A 23600-nucleotide genomic window follows, 5' to 3' on the forward strand; every position below is an offset into this window, starting at 1 on the left:
GAGCCAGGTGGTATTGTAATCAACCAATGCTCACTTTAGGGGGCACTTCACATAAGAATGACATTCTTCCCACCAATATCCATACAGTTTTTCTCTCTTGAGATAATAAAGATACAAATATTTACATCAAGACCAGCGGTGAATAAATGTTCATTCAGCAAAACCATAAAGTATCCTATAAACAAAATAGTAAACTTGATGCGACAACTAAGCACTGAGTACATCTGCCGAGATGGCATAAAACAAGGATAACAGAAAAGTAGTCGGGAGTCATGGCACTAAGAAAACGATGAAAGAAAAAAATAACACGACATAAGGATATGAATATAGTAAACCAATTTAAAACACCGAGCTGCAAGCACTAGAGTTGTGTGAGTGAGTGAGTTTAGCTTGCTCTTTAGTAATCTTCCATCAATACCATGGCGGGGGACACAAGAAAGGGACTTCATACATTGTGTCCATGTGGGAAATCGAACCTGGACCTTTGGCGTGACGAGCGAATGCTCTCACCACCAGGCTATCCCGCCGCCTCTGATATGTGCGTTAAGCACATGCATTTTTAAAAAGATTGAGATCACTGCTTCAAAACAACATGCTTTGTTCCTGTACATCAAATGTCCTTGGTGCAAACATTTGTCCTCGATACTCTCATCCCATCTCCCCTACTGGCACTCGAGATGACAGTATCGAGGACAAATGTTTGCACCAAGGACATTTGATGTACAGGAACAAAGCATGTTGTTTTGAAGCAGTGATCTCAATCTTTTTTAAAATGCATGTGCTTAACGCCACAAATGTGAGTATTCCTGTTGTGAAAGGACAAGACTATATACAGGCACTGATACTGTGCTAACTACCAAGGCCTCTATAAGAATGTTTAAGGCCATTGAAACGCCTGTGAAGGCCACTGTGCAGTAACGTACTACCTACTCATCTACTCACAGGAACAGGTAACGCTGGTGTGAATAAGGGATGCGACACAGTGATACTGGTGCTTGGGACACTTAATCTATAACAATGAAACAGAGAACTAGAAGCAGAACCTTAGGATCTAGTGTCCGCCCGAGTAGTGACTAGCCACCATCCTGATGGAGACAGCTTTAATAAGATTCAGGCAGTTTGACCATGCAGTATCCTTGGAAATCACCATGATGATGTCAGCCTTAAATCCCTTCAGACTACATGAGATAAATTGGTAAAGAGTCAGCAAAGGAAATTAATAAATTTTCGGGTAGAGGCTCCTGGGTACCAGTGAAGATTTATTCATACATTGGATATTATTGGGGTGGAGATCTGTATAAATTGGCTCTCCAACAATTTACCATTTTCATGGTTTCCAACAATACATTTCATAATGCAGTGAATCGTATTGCAATATCAGTGTATCTCAAGCCTTGTATCACCATACTAAAGAAATACAGTTCGCTCTACCACCATGTATAGTGAGATATAGCACACGTTCGCCCTGAACTATTATAGATGACGCTTGCTAACGGAAGTTTAGGCCAGTACAGATGAAGCTGACTCGTCAAGCGGCATTACACGATTGCATTGTGGGAATGTAAACGCCGCGAAGGTTACCGGGTCGCTGTGAAATTGTGAGTCGGACTATACGAGTTTACTGTTGCCGGCTGTACGAGGCTATGACAACTGACATGCATTGTGATGTTGGGTTATATTGCTGCGTAATGCAAAAAGTGTTCGATTATTACGCAGGGGGAGACTAGAATGGCGCAAGTGACGCAAACACATTGTGACGTAATGGAAAAAGTGCACATTATCGCCTGTTAGTACTGTCGGCGCCTTTGATTTTTCACCACAGCGTCTTAGAAAACACTATATTGTTCTCACCTTTATCCACTAGACATACTTCAACGGAGGAATGCTAACAGCATAAGCAATACAAGCTATAGGCTGCAGAGTTGATCCACAACGAATGTCCAAAATATTGATTTCATCCATACTGCAAGCACACTGCCACTCACAAATATACATAACACTCAAGCATACATAACTGGGAACACTTGCACAAAGCGCTCCAATGATTGTAACTCCTATTCTCCAACACTGGCTTAAGATAGTCGTAGAGCTAAGACCGCTTTGTGCAAGTGGGCCCAGCTGGTACTTACTAACTAAACACAGAGTATGTCGACTTAATGCCACATTTCAAAATCACGTCAGGTTGACATAGAACGAAAGCCCAAGGGAAAGCACATCTGGGAACCTGTGTTGTGTTCAGAGGAACACCTGGTAGCGTCACTGTCGGACTGTCTGATAGTGATTCCTGAACACATAAACTCATGTTATACTCGGAAGGGTAAAATTCTTCCCCTGGCTGAGATTTCTAGAACTGTGGACCTGTTCTTGACACAATATTGCAGCTAGTGAAATACTTTTTCTTTAATTACCTGGCTTATGGGTTTTTACAGCAATATTCCTGTCGGTAGGTGTTGGGGGAAAAAATGCTATTTCAGGCTTTTTTGGCTTTCACACAAGAAAGCTGTTTAAAAAAATAGAACATACCATTAGCCATTCAGGCTGCGTAAATTGGAATGGAAAGTCGATTTCAATAAGGTACATCTTTAAATTATGTATTTGGATTCTATTTAATGGCAGAATTCAAAAAATGGACTTTTATATATTTTTTCACTCAAGGACAAATTACGGTCAGCAGGTCCTTAAACCAAGTATTACAAAAGTGAGACCTTAGAGTACTATTCATGTAAACATCAATATCTTATCATTTGTAACACAGTACACACACAAATACTGACCGACAGTTTTAGTCATCTACCACAAGCATGACCTTCAAGAGATTCAGTCAACTAATTATCTTCCACAGACAATATATACAGAATGATGATTATCACAGGGTGTTACCAGGACACACATGAAAAGATTCCATGAATAATTCAAAAACTAAATAATCACCCATAAACATGTTCTGTTTGTTTTCACACTCTTGATCAACAAATTGACCTAAATCTATGCAGCATAAATTCACTCTACATATTTCAATAACAAACTGAAAATTATCCTTTGACATGCAACAACATACCACAACAAATCGCCACACATCTAAAACTATATAACAGGTGAAGACAGGTTGCTTCTGAAGATGTGTCAAATATCCAAATTATTTATACAGAACTGACATGAATGACTTTTATCAAATGTAATTATAACTTTGAATAATGAGATTAGACATTAAACTCATGCAATTATTATTGCTTAAATGTGAAATGTAGAATCTCATTCTCTCTCTCTCTCTCTCTCTCTCTCTCTCTCTCTCTCTCTCTCTCTCTCTCTCTCACACACACACACACACACACACACACACACACAATGTGCATCTCGAATACAAAAAGTTGAGAACAAATCAATACACATTTCTTTTCACACATTTCTTTTTGATCTACACAAAAGCATGCCACACACTGTCTCTTGTGCTAGGGACTCCTAAAGAAGGCACAAAATAAAATACACATTTTCATAATTACTTTGGAAACATTCAACAGCTGTCAGATGTCACATGACCAGTGTCTTATGCACCAGAATCCTCTCTCACGTCATAGCAGGTGAATGTTTTTAATCAACTGAAGAAGTGAACTATTTGATGTTAATGTCCCAACACATACGTTACAGATTACAGACTAATGTCATGAAACACAAACATTACCCAGATATGTGTAGAATCAAGAAAACAGGTAATTCTAGAAAATTTGATTCAAATGCTTTAAGCAGCTCTTCGTTGATTTCAAGATGGCAAATTTGGATATTAATTCCAAATTGAATTTTTTTTGTAAAGACACGAATTAGTGTAACCTAAGAACAAGGAGCAATCATGACAATATTTGAGAATGATATATAAAGGAAACACTAAACTGCACATTGGTCACTTACATATTCGTAATATCCTAACTTGAAAATTATAGTAAGTGATTTGGCACAGGTGAACCAATTCATTCTGACATGACAGCCTGATGTGAAGATTCAGGTTAGACCTGGTCTTCAGTAAACTATCTAGTCCTAGGAGATGACTAGCGGGACCATGTGGTCAGGTTTGCTGACCATGCTCACTCGTCATTGTATCCCAATATTCTGCTCTAGCTTCATCTTTCAGGATACTTCACTTGAATGGTTTGAAGTAGTCAGAAAAGAAACTAAATGGTTTGGGTTTTTGGGTAATAAATGCCACATTTCTGAGTCAATGTTACAGACAAGACTAGGCTCCAAATCATTCAACAATCAACTGAGTTTCAGAATCACATCAATCTTCTGTGAACATTTTAGATCTCAACGGGTTGGTTATTTGTTTCACACCACTCTCTGCAATATCATAACTGTGAGGTGACAGTATGTAAATAATCAAATCTGGACTACAAAATCCAGTGATCAACAGCATGAGCTTCGATCTGCACAGCTGGGATACAAAGACATGTGCCAACAAAATCAGCAAGCCTGACCACCCAATCCCCATAGTCGTCTCCTACAACAAGCATGGGTTGCTGATTAACTCAGATCTTCGACAACACTCCGGTGTCTAAGAGAATGCAGCTTGTCTTGTTCTAGGTGATTGTCTGATTATTTGTAAGACTCGGGGAAGAAATAATACTGTGCTGTTTGTATTTTAGATGCAAATTTGCAAATAAAATATGCAAACCTGGTACAGTTATACGTTATAAGAACTATTGTGTCTTCATTGAACAGTCAGTGATCTCACATTAATTTAGTCAGCACCTCTATCTCCTGGATAATTATATGTTTAAGCATGCAATGTACAAAATATGTCAGCATCCTTATCAATGATCGAGTAAAACAGCATACATATGCTACATAATAATATCGGTGTATCTCATACATTATTTTAAAAACGAAGGACCACCCCAGGTTTAGCAGCTTAAAAATAACCATGAACACAGACTACACAACAGTGTGAGAAACACAAAAGTATTGTGTTGCGATGCTCCATTGATTCCCAGCAGCTTTTCAGCCTGTTTCCTGGCTATGGCATCATTGGGATTGTCCCCATCCTCACTGAACCATAGGTACATGCATGGCTGTCCCTCCTCCATCACCTTCCATGACCCTCCCCACAACTCCTCGCAGAATGTCGTCGAGTTACGGAAAATCTCATGGAACGGTCTGCAGGGCTTTCCTTCCGGACATGTGTTGACCCCTGCAGGATGACAAGATTTTAGAAGGATTCCAATAATTACTCTGTCATGGCTGGGGAACAGATCTACATAAAATACATTTTTAGAGCATCTAATATCTACCTAGGAGAATATCAGTGGCACTAATGACAAATTATGCTCAAAACATAGAATCTTCATAAAGTTAATCAAAGCTGTCTGAGAGGCGCTAGAAAATTAAAGGTCCAATCCCAATCCAAAAACTCTCTGTGACCAAGGCAGCTTTACCTCAACCAATTTGTGTAGTGGTCTCTCTCCAGAGGCCCATACACCACCTCACACACTGCATCAATACTGACATGACACATACATTTGGCACCAATACTGCCATGATATGTATATGGCATCAGTACTGCCATGACACATATATATGGCATAAATACTGCCATGTCATACATATGGTATCAGTACTTCACTGACAACCATATATGGCATCAATACTGCCATGACACATACATATGGCATCAGTACTGTCATGACAACCACATATGGCATCAATACTGCCATGACACATACATATGGCATCAATACTGCCATGGCAAATACACATAGCATCGATACTGCCATGACACACATTTGGCACCAATACTGCCATGACACATATATGGCATCAATACTGCCATGACACATACATATGGCATCAATACTACCATGACACTTACATGTGGCATCAATATTGCCATGACGTACATACGTCATCAATACTGACATGACACATACAACTGGCATCAATACTGATATGACACATATTTGGCATCAATACTACCATGACACATATATATGGCATCAATACTGCCATAACACACATATATATGGCATCCATACTGACATGACACTAACACACAGCATAAATACTGATACTGCATGCGGTTTGTTCATGAACTGGCACAAAAAACAGTGTTATCATGACATTACCACCAAGCTGGTCTTGAGCTGGTCTCCTAGAACACATACTGTTCCCATCTCACTAATTGGTAGGGAAGTTTCATACCCATGTCACGATTCAATAGGTATCATGACACTTATTTTCGGGGCATTATTGCGTAAAGTTAGTTACATTCTGACCATTAACTTTTCATATTTTATAATTGTCCATGGTAAGATCAACTTTTTTTACTCTCAGAGACTAAAAAGTTCTAAATTCCCATCTCTCTGTATGAAAAATTGCAAAATGGAAAAAGTACATACACAGATTTAAACCCATTCTTTTAAACTAAACAATACAATTTTGAATATTTCAATAATTGTATCGTCCTAGAAAAAGTATCGATACATCAATGTACCAATGTATTGAGGCATCCCTAATCACTGGATTGTCTGGTCCAGACTCAGTTATTTACAAACCAGTGTCTTATTGCTGGAAAATACCGCAGAAACTTGTGTTAAACATCCAGCAACCAAATCACCTGTAGTCCAGTTGAATCCACTGCTCCAGTTGGCCAGACAAGTTCTCTCATTCTTGCAGTCCTCCCACCATGTATCACACTCACTCCTGCACAGTGGCACATTCAGGAACCTCTCATTGCGGATCTTCTTGTTATCCTACAAACACAGAACCACAGTCAGGGAGAACAGGGGTTCAAAAATCACATCTCCCGATGGACAAGTCAGTTTTCATTTGGGGCAATGAAATATTGGTATCTTACTTGTCCGTGGGCTACTAGATAATTTCTGCTCATGGTTTCTAACTGGAAATTAACTTGGATTTCATTTCATATGTGCTCAAAATATAATTATTAAATTTTGCAACGACAATATAGCAGGGTTACCTTTATCACTTTCCAATGAATAGTTCAATAAACATTTACATCAAATACCATTTTGATTTATTTTCATAATTATCATTATGTCATAACAATCAGGGCAGGTGAAAAATTAGTCAGAGGCAAGTGGTTCTTAAAAAAATGTTTGAACCCCTCGAGAAAGAAATGCTATGTTTGTCTGCATAGATCAAAACATGTTCCTATCTTTTAACATGATCAAGCAGCAAAGTATGCCCTTAAACAAACGAAGAGTAGAGATTTAAAAGGAACTTTTTCCTCTAAATATACACTATAGGCATAAACCATATTCTGAAAAAAAACCTAAAAACAAGTTGAACAAACAGAATTTGAAATCTAGTGAACCATACCTTTACTAGCCAAGGACCAACATTGGGTGAGCATTCGTAGAAACAAAGATCCTGCAGGAAATGGTGCTGACACTGTGGTGACAACCAGCCACAGTGGTTCCAATCGAAGTTGAGCCAGTTCTCAGAGAGGTGCAGATCTTTGCTGACTTCACTTGTACAACAGGATCTCTTCTTCCAGGGAGTGCACTGTAGGACAATTATGCATTAACTGGTGTCCCTAAAACAACTTACCATAACTGTGTGCATTATCTGAAAACTGCGCAACTGGAGTATCCAACAAGGACACCACAATCAGTTCATTATCCAACAACTGAACTAAAACTAGTGCATTATCCAACAATGTTACACCATAATAAGTGAACTGTATGACATTTGATACATATTTAGCACACTATCCAACAATTAAACCATAATTAGTACATTATCCAACAATTACACAACAATTAGTGCATTGCCCAACAATTGCACCTTAAATAGCGCATTATCCAACAGTTATAACTTAAGTAGTGTATTATTCAAAAATTAGACCTTAAATAGTGACACCGAAGACCCGGCTTCGATTCCCCACATGAGTACAATATGTGAGGCCCATTTTCTGGTGCCCCCTGTCATGATATCACTGGAATATTGCTAAAAGCAGCATAAAACTAAACTCACTCACTCACTTAAACAGTGCACTATCCAACTGCAACTATAATTAGTGCATTATCCATCAATTACACCATAGTTAGTGCATTATCCATCAATTACACCATAGTTAGTGCATTATCCATCAATTACACCATAGTTAGTGCATTATCCAAAAGCAGCACTATAATTAGTTCATTATCAAACAAAATTAGAGCATCACTTGACAACCATAATACAATTAGCACATTATCCAAATTACACCAAAATCAGTGCATTATCCAACAATTATACCATAACTGGTAACTGATAAGTGCATAATAATTAGGGTATTATTAAAAAATCATAGACTATTTCATTCCCTTTACAACAATTATAAAAAAATTTCGCGCCTTACACAACACTTACATCATATTAGACAGTTAAACATCAATCATACCTTACTTTGTGTATTATATAACAATCACACCACTTAAGTGGATTATACAACACTTCATTTAGCCGGTAGTTGAACAATAGCAGTGTCACTGTACTACACACAGCTAGACAACACAACTCTCACGGCAGCACATACACAGATGATTCTGTACAACCACAACAACAAATATTTGCCAACCTGTTGAAACATAGCATCCTCTGGTCCCGGTTTTGACTTGTGATGTCTACCATCAAGACAGATGTTCAGGTAGTCATGGACGGTAGAGAGATAGGAAAGTCGGTCAGCTGACAATACTACTTGCACAAAAATCGGCAGGAGCAATAATGGATCCATGTTTCCTCTGAAACAAGGGATGTGGCATGAAGGATGTTGTGGTTCAAATCAAAACTCTGATACAACTTGCAGTCTGAGCTGCTGCTGTCAACAATATTTCAGCTGCATCATGACAATACATAATTACCCACTGAGGCAGACAATCCAAATTTCACTGAACCAGATTATTTCCTTTGTAGGGTAGGCATCTAAGCAGATGGGTAGGTGTGCAAGTGAGGGAGAGAGCGAGAGCATTATTTCAGCTCTGAGGGCAGTTTCTAAATAATCAAGTTTGGACCAGACAATCCTGTTGATGAACATAAGTTGATCAACTCAAGTTGGAAGTGGAGGTGTCTGAGTGGGTAAGATCACTGACTTTGTGTGCTGGTGATCAGAAGCCTCACTCTAGTCACAGACCATAACTGGACATTTAAGTGACCATGACATCATGGGTGAGTTGATCAACTCAAGTTGGAAGTGGAGGTTTCTGAGTGGGTAAGATCACTGACTTTGTGTGCTGGTGATCAGAAGCCTCACTCAAGTCTGAGAGTGTGGGTTCAAATCCTGTATGGGTTTATGTACTAATATGTTTAAATACCTGAGATATAGGTAAAGGGTACTTTATATGACTACGGTTTTCAAGCAGAATATTGATCAATAAATCGTTCATTCAGCCATGAAAAAGACTGGTCACGTGACAAACATGTGATCTTGTAACAGAGGGCGTCTCTGAATGTTTTAACACAACACCCAGGTGCATGATCATTGAGTTGTTATAAGATAAACAGATTTGCGTAGTGATTTAAAAACAAATGTAATTGATATCAAACCTAGTTCTCTTTGACCGGGTGTTATAGCAACGAAAACAAAATGATATCTTCTCACGTGATGTGACTGCTTACGTAGATTTACACAGTGGTGAGCAGAGAAGGTAGCCGCCAATTGCAAGACAAAAATCAATGAAACAATAGACTTGCGAATCAGTGTTATGAAGCCTGTACATGCACGGTGGATAGTGAATTGTATTGTTTTTATGTTGTTGACTCATCTGAATAAAGTGAATGATATATCTATACTATCGCGTGTTTTTATTTTCATGTCATGATGTCTGACGCGAAGTTCGAGAAACTTAAACAGTCGCGAAAATTTGGCTGTTTACAGTATTTGGGCTTTGTTCAGTCCACATGTCTGCAGTGTGAAATATAGCTACTGGTCTGAAATCCTGTGGCTAGTAAATATCCAGTTGAGTCAGTATATCTCCACAGCCACTGGCCTCAATGGCTCGTGAATTTTCATGGGATCATTTTGTAAACACATCCCTCTCTCCAACTTCTTAAATTATAATACACTTTTTAATACATGCACAATGGTTACCAGAAAAAAATGTTCATAATATTTGTAGCTTAATGATAAGACCTGTGTCAATGTTCAAATTTTGGACTAGTGAATTATTTGTGGGTTATTAACAAAGACTGGCCAGCAAAGTTTCAAAGCTATTTTGCACTCTGTACGTCTGTATAAAGAAGCATACCTGGGGTACAATTATTATTATCTGTATACAGAAACATACCTGTAGGGGGAACATATGTGTAGTCTATGCATGGATTACTAATGAGTGAGTGAGTGTAGTTTAGTTTTACACTGTACTCCAGCATTCCGTTTCCCGCCATTCCAGTAACTGTATATTAATCAAGACTGGACCAGACAATCCCGTAGTCAACAGCATGTCCATGGATCTGCACAACTGGGAACCGATGACATGAGTCAACCAAGTCAGCGAGCCTGACCACCTGATCCCGTTAGTCGCCTCTTACAACAGACAGAGTCACCTTTTCATGGGTTGTTGAAGGCCTTTTCTACCCCGGACCTTCATGGGTCCATTACTGATGAACTAGTGTCATGCACGTAAATTGTATATATGCTGTTGATAATAATTAAGACAAAGCTTTGGTTACAACTAGAAACGCTTTATCACTTAATAGTTCTGCACTATGCAACATATTCATCCATGTTATAAAATTATTTGACCTCAAATGAAAGGATCTAATAGTACATCCAACACTACAGATATAAATGACCTATTGAACTGGTGTGGAAATAAACTAACAATGCTGAGATTTGGAGTAAATGGTTTAGATCTACGGTGGGGATGATCATTTTCCGTTAAAGAACCGAGTCGAACTTTTATACTAACTTTACCACTCGGGATACAAAAATATAAGAATGATGCAACGCCGATTTTATATCATACAGATAAATAACAGATGATGGCTTAGCCTCGAAAATTACTTACAATAAAAATCCCAATAGCAAGATGTACTGTCAGCGCCACAAGCACACTAATCTAACAATCGTCGAAGAGCCCTCTGTCCCTGTCTCACACAGCTGCCATGTGTGAATGAAAATGATCAAAAATTAGGAATAGGTAGTGGAATATTTCACCGCTTCAGCACAAAGATTCTTAAAAGCAGATGTAAACACTAAACAGACATTTAATCACGTCTTACCTCTGAATATGTAAGTGATTGTCCCAAAGTCACACGGGGCAGCATATGTACTAGTATGAACCTACATGCCATACAGACTGTGAATCACTGTCGACGGGGCGAATATATATCAGTCAACCATAAATTCCGGGGAATAATTATTACCGGAGTGTGTCACGTGTTGGGACAATTTTCCATAAAAGTGGCAGATATCATTTACTCAACAATAAATGGCACCCTAGCAATATTAACAGACGGCTACTTGAATTGATTTTGCTGAAATTGCTGGAATCGACTTAAAAAGTCCATTTAATACTTCTAGGAACAGTGGTGTAAATACACGAACATTTCTCTATTTCACAGTTCCTACTTTTCACAGTTTTTATGGTTAAAGCATAATAATTCACAAACTGACCATGTATATATGGGCACAGTACTGACAAATGCAGTGTACTAATTGTATCCCCAGCTTTCAACCTGTGAGGCGCTATTCTCGATTTAAACATATATTATTTTAAGCATAAAAGCTGATATGAATATTAATACCGCTCCGGGATACAGCTAAAGGAGTGAGTGAGTTTAGTTTTACACCGCACTCAGAAATATTCCACCCATAGTCCGTCTGGCTCAAAAGTGGACTGATGAATTGTAATCTAACTTGAAAACTAATAAACATCAAGTACTCGATGAAAAGCTGATCATGGTCAAATTATCACACCAACCCTGTGAGGTTTTCACAGAATTCTTGTCGTAATAATAAAAAAGTTGTTTCACAAACTATCATTAAAATATTGACACAGTTCACTGTTTATTACGACGGAGGAGTGCAGAGAAAGGCACAGGCAGGTGTTCGAGAAACACGTGCACAAGTTATACATTCATTAACGTGTGCTGTGATGTCTCCATGCTTTTCGCACACTTAGCTGTCCCTTTCTCTGCACTCCTCCCTCGTAACAAATAATGAACTGTGTCAATATTTTAAGGATGGTTTGTTAAAGAACATTTTTATTTTAAGGAAAAATATTCTGCAAAAACCTCACAGAGTTGGTATAATGCTCTGATTATGATCAGCGTTTCACTACGTATTTTATGTTTATTTATTTTCGAACTAGACTGCAGTTCATCGGTCCGCTTATGAGCCAAACGGATTATATATATATATGGTAACCCAGTGATCAATAGCATGAGCATCGACCTGCGCAAATGGAAACCGATGACATGTGTCAACCAAGTCAGCGAAACTGGCCACCCAATCCCAGTTAGTCGCCTTTTATGGCAAGCATGGGTTGCTGAAGGCCTGTTGTACCCAGCAACCTTCACGGTTCACAATGGACTGAAGAGTAAACACGTCATGATGAATGAGTGACAGATATAAATGTTACGAAAACGAGAAATGACGCCAACCATCGTCGGTATGTCATATGAACAGATTATGTTGGACAAAGTCTGCCTGTTAACGTTACGAACGAGTGCACTGAAATTAAAGTTCTTTGTTTACTATTGTGGAACAGTTTTTGTTTTAAAAATGATTTTAGGTCAAACTCTTTAGTATAAATATACAGAATCTGGCGTATATAGTTGTAAAGAGTACATGAAAAGAAATGTATGAGCAGAGTCTTCATATAACATCTTTGATATATATTCATAGAGTTTTCATATGACATCTTTGATTTGCATTCATAGAGTCTTCATAGTTATGGTGACAATTGCAAAATGATAATGGAGGTATATATATACAAAATCTTATACTGAAATGTAAGTCAAAATGACTGTATATAGATATTAGACTCATTTAAATTGTCATTTTTTTAATCATAGGCACGATGATTCCCCATATGGTCAATGGGCTGGTAATGAATTCCATAATACAGTATTTGGAACAAAGGACAGATTTACAGTTTATGGTCATACTCTTTGTGCAAAATGTTCACTATTTTCCAAAGTAAATTCTGTAAGTGGTGAACTGTGAGCAGTGAGCTACATTCACTGAAATGGTGACACAGCCCCAACCTGTCCAGAAAATTGGCGATAATTAATGCCAAAGATGCCGACAACTCGGCCTGGCACACATCGTTTGGTACAAATATCGGCCTCGCAGGACACCGCCGAGCAGGAGTCTTACCTATCCAGATCACATCCATGCACTGCCGCACATTTTCTCACTGATTAATGTAATGCCAGGTTCTACAGTATTACTTACATTTGTTTACTGATTCCCTCTCTTCATAAGAATGTGACTCGGACAGAACAGGGCAGGTCAGACTCTACCAAATGTGGAATTGCAACTACCCCAACACCCCGGTGTTGACTGTTTAAGTTGTGTTCGAGCCTGCTCCGCCCTCATCACATGACCCGTTGGAAAATTTCTGACTGGTTCAGATTTACGTCAGTGGGTGGTGTCCTGTTTCCAACGTGATCAGAGAAATACCGTAAGCTGCTGATCGGTTATTCACAATAAAATAATAATTTAAAAATATTTTGCATTCTGTAAATGCAGTTATTAGGTTCTAATCTCTTAACTTATTACCAAACATCATGAAATAACCTAGTTCTTCATAATGTGTTACTTATGCTTTTCTTGTTTAGGAAATGTATTTTCACCGTATTTATATGAAAAAAGCTCCGTCCGAGGACAAGAGTCGTCCATAACGCGGAATATGTAAACACGAGAACATAGTTGATATGCTTAATTGATTGGCATTTTGGAAGATGCTACTTGATGAATATAGAGAATTTTCCGGGTTTCATCTCCTGATTGTTCATGAATTGCAACTTTTCGGGGCTTGTTCTGGCCCAGTCATCAGGAAACACTGAGCAGTAGGAGTTGACTGTACCGATAAGTTTTACCTGGTGATGGGGCCAGAACAAGCCCAGAAACGTTGTATTCAAGGAATAAAATGAAATCCAAAATATTCTCTATGTTTATGGTTGCTATGTATCTAAATACAATGAAATCAACACCGAAAGAAGAGTTGGAGCAAGGAGCCCGAATAATATATGTTAATCAATTTGACATAGGTAAGTACAAAACGCGAAAAAAAAACAAGCATGTGCGCTCTCTCATGTTTCAAAAGGTGAAGAAATGGGTTATTGTGTAACTTCGTAAAACAACAAAGCACAACGAGATTTGTTTTATTCTGTTACAGTTTGAAAAAAAAGGAAACAGATACTGTTGTCCCAGCGGAACAGTGAGGGAGTTTAGTTTACGGTGCCCTGGGCAATATCCTAGCAATGTCACGGCGGGGACACCAGAAATAGGCTTGAACCATTGTACCCAAGATGGGAGTGGAATCCGGGAGTTCAGCGTGACGAGAGAACGCTTTAATCACTTGTCTACCTCAAGTGGTGGAACAGCTTCATCGGCGCGATGATGATAGCTACCATTATCTCTTATGGCGCGTATACAGCTGGAATATTGCTGAATGCGGCGTAAAACTAAACCCACTCACTCTTATGCGTGTGTACAGCTGGACTATTGCTGAGTGCGGCGTAAAACTAAACCCACTCACTCTTATGGCGCGTATACAGTTGGAATATTGCTGAATGCGGCGTAAAACTAAACCCACTCACTCTTATGGCGTGTGTACAGTTGAACTATTGCTGAATGCGGCGTAAAACTAAACCCACTCACTCTTATGGCGTGTGTACAGCTGAACTATTGCTGAATGCGGCGTAAAACTAAACCCTCTCACTCTTATGGCGTGTGTACAGCTGGACTATTGCTGAATACGGCGTAAAACTAAACCCACTCACTCTTGTGGCGTGTGCAATGTCAGTGCTCGGTGTACAGCGAAGTTTGGAGCCAGATGACTGATGTTGAGAGAGTACGACAGCTTCATGTCTTTCCTATCATACTGTTACCTGTGATGATCCAGGTTAGAATTGGCCATCCCGCAACCCATGCTTGTACGAGGTGACTACCGGGATCGGGTGGTCAGGCTCGCTAACTTTGCAGACACGTGTTCTCGCATCCCAGTTGAGTAGATCGATGCTCATGCTGTTGATCGCTAGATTCGTCTGGCTATTTACAGATCGCCGCCATATAGATGGAATATAGCTTATTGCGTCTGTGAACAACCAACCAACCCAACATAATGTGGGACGGCCGGCTATGGGCCTGCAATTCTTGAGAAACAACAAACTCATATGATACGAAGCGAATGTAAACAATGCATTGCAGCATTGGTAATTGTTTCACCATGAAGTACAACCATTTCTTATGGACATACCATTTCAGAAACATGTATAAGATGAATACAAGGTTTATCAAAGACATATATACGATACCGACGACAATGACGAATTATGGTCTCGTTGGTAGGTAACACGTGTCATATTCACAATATGGAAATGACGTAAAGAGATATAAGTACTAAGTCAAATAAAGCATGGACGTGATGTGAAATCAAAGACGAGGTCACAAACGGTTAAGGTACAATAGTCAGCAAATGCTTTGTAGTACGCAATACGAGACGGAACAACATATATAAATATGTAAGGGAATGAGGGCATAGATTGAAACACGGATGAAAATCGATCCCTGCAAACCGAAGAAAAGCAGCATGCATTGAATTACAGGCAAACTGTAGCGCAAATGGGGTTGCGCAGCATAGAGAATATGACAAGTCTTCTTATATGTGAGTACAGGCAAAATGTAGCGCAAACGGGGTTTCGCAGCATAGAGAATATAACAAGTCTTCCTATATGCGAGCAAAGTGAGCAAAGGTTGGCAACGTATGTCCATCGCTTGGGATCGAAAAATATTTTTCACGTCAAAATAAAATATCGTCACCATCACAGGTACACTCCTATTTCCTCACTTGGTAGTGCTCTCAGATTTCCTACCCCATGTTTTATAATTAACTCACGCGAAATATGTTTTGTTCAACAGTTTAAGCGCCACTTGTGGTATTCAGATCGTTCTTCGCCCCCATTACCTCTGTCAGCTTCCGGTTGAATGAAATGACGGAACAAGAATAAGCAGAAATGAAAAAGAAATACCATTTTGCCTAATTTTATCATGAACCTGTTGGAGTTTATTTGTCTCATATGTCGTCTCTATTGTTAGCATTTTCGCAACATTTAATTTACATGAAACACTTCTGGCGTAATGGGCGAATGAATCAGGGGAGGTAACTAAGTATTCCATATGGAATAATACCCTCCTGTTCCTTCACTCCTTCACTGGTCCGGAAGCTGGAAGGGGGAATGTTTGAATAAAGAATAATATTCCACGTGAGTAACTGTTCAACATGAGATTCGAGATGTGAGAGCACAACCCACTGAAGAAATGGGTGTATACTTTTGATGGTGGCGCTATTTCATTTTGACATGAATAATATTTTTTGAACCGAAGCGAGGAAAGTACGTTGCCAACCTATGTTCGCTTCGGTCGCATGTAAGAAGACTGTCATTTTCTCTACACTGCGCAACCCATTTGCGCCACAGTTGCATGTGATTGAATCAACTACGCGGCAAAAAATAAGTTGTAAAGTAATTTTGTGAAAAGAAACCAGAAACGCTAGTACAGGTTTGAAGTCAGAAAACATTCGCCAAAATTCAGTATGGTCCCGAAAACAACGCAGGTGTGAGAAAACATAGTATAAATCGTGCATTTTCCAAAACGTATAAAGCGTAAATGTGGGTCGCTGGCACAAATGCACGTGCATGCTAGTAGCATTCACCTGCAGCCAGACCAGCATCAGCGGAGTGAGAAAGTACTATACCAGCAAACAGGCAAGGCCCAAGATCGCCCCAAATAGGGTAGACCAAGAGTTATATGGACACCGTTACATCCGGCAGATCCAGTTCCGGAACAGATTGGTCATCTGGAAGCGTCATCAGCATGTGAACAGTCCTTCGACGACCAGGTATGGCTGATACGCGAGACTGCCGCCCGTTCCGTGGACTGGCCATGACCCCTTAATACCGTCAACACAGATTGCAATGGGCACGTCGGTGACAGTGACTGGGAGTGTGAGTGCTCTTTACAGATGAAAGTCGATTCAGTAGGTTCAGAAACGATGGTTGACTTCAGGTGTTTCGACGTAGAGCAGTGCGAATGGCACCAAACTGCGTTTGAAAGTTCAGCATTCCAATGAATTGTCATTTTCGGTGAAAACTTTCTTTTGTAGTTTACACTGAGAAGAGTAAAATGAGCTTGGATAGGAACAACAAGGGAAATCAAAATTGAATCTGCCATCCGAAAAAAGTGATCAATACGTTCTCGATATAGTCCGTTTGGCTCCAAAACGGACGGATTGTAATGAATTGCAATCTAACTTGAAAGCTAATTATGCAATATTATCTACAAGTTCATTTATAAAAACGATGAAGAGTAGGGGGCTTAGTGCACAGCCTTGTCGCACACCAGCGGAAGTGTTGACGTTTCAGTGTTGCCAGAATTAGTTCTAACACAGGCTGCAACAGAGTCATACATGCTTCTTAAAATATTGTACATTTTGCCATTACATCCTTTGATGTGTAACATAAATAAAAATCACAGAGTCAGCATCAAAATGAAGTAGGTCCATCAAGTCATCCAGAATACCAGTTTTTATGCTATCTACCAGCTCTCTCTCCGGTCCTCCCGCAGTTTATAACTCACAGACTAGAACATGGGTATTACTGTATCATTCCTTACGCAAGGTGCCACAGCGATTACGTCATGGAGTACACAAACATCTGGGAGGTGATCCGACTCTGTACGAGATTTAACCTCAAAACTATCAATACTGTTGAACATCTCAGAGGAAACAACCGTATAATCAACAGTGCTGCAACCGGTCTTTGAAATGTAACTAATATTTCCGGGAATATCAGGCAAACTTCTACCATTCGCAATGTGTATACAGTCAGGCCGCGTTAGTCCGGACCCCGACAATCCGATTCCCGCGATATCCGAACAGTAGCTGGCTGTAACCAATCTTGTTTACTATATAAACTCATTACCTGTTGATTCAGTAATCGATGCTTCAGTCTCCGTATCCGAACGTTAATTAGCGGTAACAGATTGGCTAATTACGGAGATATTGAAAACGCTGATGACTACATTAACATCGACAATGCTGTCATCGGATGAAATTGTATCCATGGTCACAAGTGCCGACAACGACCCAGAAGATTCCGACGATGAGCCCGAAACGACACCAGCTCCTACTGTCCGCCAAATGAGAGCCTGTATGGACTCCATGATAAACTATTTCGAGTGTGTTGGAGATGACAAAAACTTGGAGACAATGCTCAACATGCGTGATTCTTTCAAGCCACTCTCCAAACAGACTGTTATTGGAGATTTCTTTCAACACAAGTGAGTAATTGGTATGTGTAATACTATAAATAATCTATTCAGACATTGTATTGATTGATTGTTATGTTAATATTCAAGTTGTTATGTCTACAAACTGTAATAAAGTCATTTGATACATGTATACGTTCGTGTGTTCTTGCCTCAGTATGTCAAAGGGAAGTAACTCTCCTGAAGTGGTGTTTGCTTCAGTAGTCCGTATGTTTCACTATCCGAACGGTTTTGATGAAAAACAGAAGTGTTCGGATTAACGCGGTTTGACTGTATTCAATAATTTCCACAGCTCGAATAAACACTTTCCATACATGTTTGTGACAGTGTCATATGAATTGTGGGATTTAGCAAAGTTATCCTGTGAATAGTCGTCACCAACAGGTATATAATCAGAACTGTCATTTACTATAAAATCTGGCTCGTTAGCTGTTCTGGCATTAAAGTCACCTAACAAAATGAACTTACTCGCTTCCCCATAATCAAACAGTATTTGTAGAAGTTTATTTTCTGATATGTCTATGCCGTTATCTTCTGAGTCTGTATACTCTAGCGATCTCTCTGGGTGGATGTACACATATCCAACAAATATGTCATGGCGTGCAGCGTCATTTGTCAATTTGAAAATTAAACCGTTCTCCCAATCCTTATACATTCTCTGAAAAAGAGAAGAAATATTCTTCCGGATAGAAACTGAAATACCACCCTGAATATCGACCAAGATTATGTCACCTGACGGCATTACATACAAAATTGTCGAAATTATTCAATGTAGCGTCCGATTCATTGTCTCAATAAAACAAAATATACCATGAGCTTCACAAAATGATAAAAGGTCAGGATCTGATACTTTAGTATTTATACCACAGATGTTCCATGAACAGAAACTTAGATAATTTGACATAGTTATGTCATAATCTGCAATATAAAGAGAACATTCATCCGCGGGGCCACCGCCGATTTCCTATCTGGACCCTGCAGCAGACGCCATCACCCTGATGGCGAGCAGTCGGCGTGTTGTGTGGGTACACAACGGAAGGGAAGTCAGAGCAATGATGAGGAGGTTGACTTCTGCTCGACCTATTCCAGCGTCCGCCAATCTGACAGATGTCCTTGGTATCCTCATCGAAAAAACAATACATTACCGTCAATGACAAGTTTGTCGTAGCTTAAAACAGCTACCTTGTTACCCTCTCTTGCCTGTTTCATAAAGGGAGTAACAGCTGCCTAATCCAGCGAATGTTTTCGGCAAAATCCTCAGAAACTTTATAAACAACATTCCCCATCAGTTGGCGTCTCTCCCGTTCCATAACGGATTCCTTGTCTTTATGAGAAATGAGAGACAGCGAGAGAAAGTCTCTAACTTTACTTTCAACTGTGTCCAACGCCCCTCCCTGGGCTTCAGCAATGCCATGTATAATGGCGTTAAATATTACGCCTGGACTGGGCCTCTAGCTTGACCGTCCTCCGCTCTAGGAACGACACTCGGTCCCCGAATGAGTCGTTGTTAGATTGAAGCGCACGTATCTGTTCGTTGAAATCACGTGCAAAACGACCAAACTCATCGTTAAGAGAGGTAAGATCAGCCTGTATCGACTTAAGTGCTACAACGAGGTCCGACCCATCTGATAATGATTTCATATTGGTGTAGGTACTCCTTCAAACAGGAACGATAACTCTATTCCCGTTTGATTCCAATTGCACTTTGTAATGTCACCGAAGTACTCATGCATTGTATTGCTGTTTGTTTTTGATTATCTATTTCAAAGAATTAAACCTCCTTGAGACACTTAAAACAAGAAGAAAACTTTTGTTAAAGACATATACTGACGTAGTTATTTCCACATGTTCACCTTTTATATCCAGTTACGTTTCTAAAAAGATTTTATTAATTGCAAATAGGGTTTGTTTTATTGAATATGCAAATATAATTAATTGAGCGTGTTAAGTGTTACAATAAATCACAAAGCAGAAATTCACCTCCCCCACCCCCGACTAAAATAGATGTGAAATACTTATCCAGTATTAAAGATTGACGTTGAATTGTTTTACAGAAATCATATTATTGTTTTAAAACCCTTAGCGATTTCTAATTATGTTTCCTAAAACTGTTGGAAGCGCACGTACAACCCCCTCCACAGGCTCGTCAGAAAAACACTCAGTGAACGCCGTTAGATAAGAAAAGATAAGAAAAGATATTTATTGCGTAGCATTCTATCAAGAAACAGTAGCAATATTCTATAAACTACAAATATGAACGCAGTAGGTACAAACATATAGAAATATAGATACATAAATGATATACATTACGACAGTTTATCATATGCAGTATAACCACATGGAAGCAATGTATGAATACACAGAATTCATTTAAAATTGTAAAATATCTTGACTTATTTTGTATGAATACACAGAATACACAGAATTCATTTAAAATTGTAAAATATCTTGACATATTTTAGAAATAGTTTCGAGATTTCTGCTTGAACAAATGTTAAAAATTGTTCTTTGTGTAGCAAAGTTTTGATTATGAAAAAGCAATGTTTGCAGAAGTCACTCCCTTTCTTTCTTATACTTAGTACAAGATATTATATAGGGTCGTTCATCTTCTAAGACAGAGACGACGTTCTAGTGGGGTTGCGGGTTTTATATATCTTCAGGCTTCAATTTTGCGTTTATGATTACTTAGTTTTGAAAAATGTGACCTGTGAGCTTTGTTTTTACAATGAGATAGATATCAACAAATGTCAACAAACACACGTGCGTGTATTTGAATCTCTCTCACTGTCAGTCGCATGGTTTTATCAAAAACTTCACATTTGACAACAAATTCTGTTAGCTACGTTCTTACTGCTTCCAATATGACGATATATACTTTTCGTGACTTTTTAAAAAAATAACATTATGCCACAAACGATTTTAGTAGTAGGGATTATGTTTGTCAAAGCATTCAGCCATTACCACCCCAACTGGTTTGTCGTATTTTGACACATAACAAGCATCGAGTTGGGGTCCATTTGTAACTACTCGTCTCTTTCCGTAAACTACACGCCATGCGGCTTGCCGGAATGACACGAGTTACGTACCCCTCTCCTGGCCATATCTAGTGAGTGAGTGAGTTTAGTTTTACGCCGTACCCAGTAAATTCAGCTATATGGCAGCAGTCTGTAAATAATCGAGTCTGGGCCAGACAATCCATTGATCAACAACATGAGCATCGATCTGCGCATTTCGGAACCGCTGACATGTGTCAACCAAGTCAGCGAGCCTGACCACCCGTTCCCGTTAGTCGCCTCTTACAACAAGCATAGTCGCCTTTTATGGCAAGCATAGGCTGCTGAAGGCCTAGTCTACCCCGGGACCTTCAGTGGTCCGTGGCCATATCTAACAGTGAATTATGACAGTAATGAAAGTTGTATGGATGGGGATTGGAATCTTCTAAACAACTAGACACGTGCAACTAAAACACACAACAATCACCAAACGCAAGAGGTAAAGCTTTTGAAATGATTGATAAATTTGTCCTGGGGGAATCGTTACGTGAAGTTACCATCCATGTTAGACGCCTCTCCTGGCGGCAACTCACGCCTCACATAAGCGAGACTGGATTTTTTTCTTATCTCACATGGACTACAATATACGTTTAATAACACCGAGATTAGTCAACATTCTCATCACTCACTAATCCCCTTGGCTGTATCATGTTCTACTTAAGCTCGGGGAGGGCGTGACAGTTCACCTCTTCGAGATAGGAAAACAGTTAAAAGTTTAGACTAAATCAACACAAGACCAACATAGCAAGATAATGAACCAAACAATGCTCTACTCTGGGAAACATTACTCGTCGTGTTTCAGGGGTGAAACAATTCACTATGCTGTAAAGTGTAAATGAAAAAGAAGGATCTAACTAAGCTAGACGAACTAGACAAAAACATATAGACATACATTCAGATAATGAACAAAGCAAAGTCTCCTTGATGAAAAATATGAGCTAGATAAAACCACCAACCAGAAAATGAAGGAATGCTTATATTGTCTAAAGCAAACCGGGTCGAAAAAGTGGAAAAACCAACAAAATACTTTTTAAAGTTACATTGTACTTCTCAAAAAAGTTCATTACTTAACCTTTTCTATTCTCATCTCTACAAAATCAAAAACATGTGTCACTGAAAGACATTTAAAAATGTTTTAATTGCATAGCCGAAAAACACAAACCTAACAAGATTCAGAGAGGTGCAGTGGTGCTACATCCTGAGCACGGAGGGATAAATACGTTTCTTTTCACCAGTCAACCTAAGATCAGGTAACCTTAGTGCAGTGTTAAAGAATGGGTTTAAGGTTAACCTTAGTAAAGGTTGCTTCGTGAAAGGAGACCCAGGACTCCAGTTTGATTAGCAGATAGTTACTACATAGAAAATGTATGAACTCTGTCTTCAGCTAACTTCTTTTAGAATGGTGAAACTGTATATCCATGCGTAAAAGAGAAATTTCAAATGAAGAAGAGATACAGTGTCCATCCTGATGGAGTAACGGCAATATTAGACTTGACTGTCGTCACATTCTATATCTTGACTGGTATAAAACTGTGTAGTTTTTGTGAATGGTTTGCTGCATATCGGTACGCTGAACATAAAGCAAGTTAAAAAGAAATGAAAGAATGAACAAATGTAACACAAATCAGTACCATACTTAGCTACTCAGTATGTGATTCCTTTTGCCTCTCTCTCCCCAATACTTGTATGTCTGTTTAATGTCTCAAAATTTGATACCATTTGATACCACTGCACTCACAGTACTACCAACCTTATTACAATAGGAAAGAATTCTACTGTAAATGACTGAACAAAATATAAAGTGTTGGCACACACACACACACACACACACACACACACACACACACACACACACACACACACACACACACACACACACACACACACACACACACACACACACGTGTTAAACATATGTGTGTGTGTGTGTGTGTACTCGTTCTTATAGCTGTCTACTTGACCCCTTATCACCCCCATCGGGTCCCTACTGACTCCAAGTGGCTCGAACCCTTCCTCGCGGTACTTCTTTGTTACCCTGAGAATTTTTTTCTCTCAAGCGG

General features: G+C 39.2%; 1 protein-coding gene across 2 annotated transcripts; it reads right to left on the reverse strand.

The window, feature by feature from the left end:
• Nucleotides 1-1224: 1224 nt before the first annotated feature.
• LOC137274012 (folate receptor beta-like) lies at nucleotides 1225-11272 on the reverse strand. Of its 2 annotated transcripts, none has more exons than XM_067806961.1 (5): nucleotides 10998-11110; nucleotides 8570-8732; nucleotides 7327-7512; nucleotides 6602-6737; nucleotides 1225-5179 (listed from the first exon to the last, which is right to left on the reverse strand). In XM_067806961.1, exons 2-5 carry the CDS (start codon nucleotides 8723-8725, stop codon nucleotides 4893-4895), a joined length of 765 nt encoding a protein of 254 aa, XP_067663062.1. In that variant the 5' UTR covers nucleotides 8726-8732; nucleotides 10998-11110; the 3' UTR covers nucleotides 1225-4892. The 2 variants fall into 2 exon arrangements, with proteins under 2 accessions (XP_067663062.1, XP_067663063.1); XM_067806962.1 differs by lacking the exon at nucleotides 10998-11110 and adding an exon at nucleotides 11212-11272 and having other exon boundaries at nucleotides 3297-5179.
• Between the last annotated feature and the right edge of the window lie 12328 nt (nucleotides 11273-23600).

Source organism: Haliotis asinina, chromosome 2, assembly GCF_037392515.1.
Source record: "Haliotis asinina isolate JCU_RB_2024 chromosome 2, JCU_Hal_asi_v2, whole genome shotgun sequence".
Taxonomy (NCBI): Eukaryota; Metazoa; Mollusca; class Gastropoda; order Lepetellida; family Haliotidae; genus Haliotis; species Haliotis asinina.

Bases quoted from the DNA above. Each gene is read 5' to 3' on its own strand.
- LOC137274012 (XM_067806961.1), bottom strand. From the start codon at position 8,725: ATGGATCCATTATTGCTCCTGCCGATTTTTGTGCAAGTAGTATTGTCA. The intron at 7,513-8,569 runs GTTGGCAAATAT...ATTGTCCTACAG, and splicing joins AGGATGCTATGTTTCAACAG to TGCACTCCCTGGAAGAAGAG. The intron at 5,180-6,601 runs GTGATTTGGTTG...GTCATCCTGCAG, and splicing joins TGGATTCAACTGGACTACAG to GGGTCAACACATGTCCGGAA.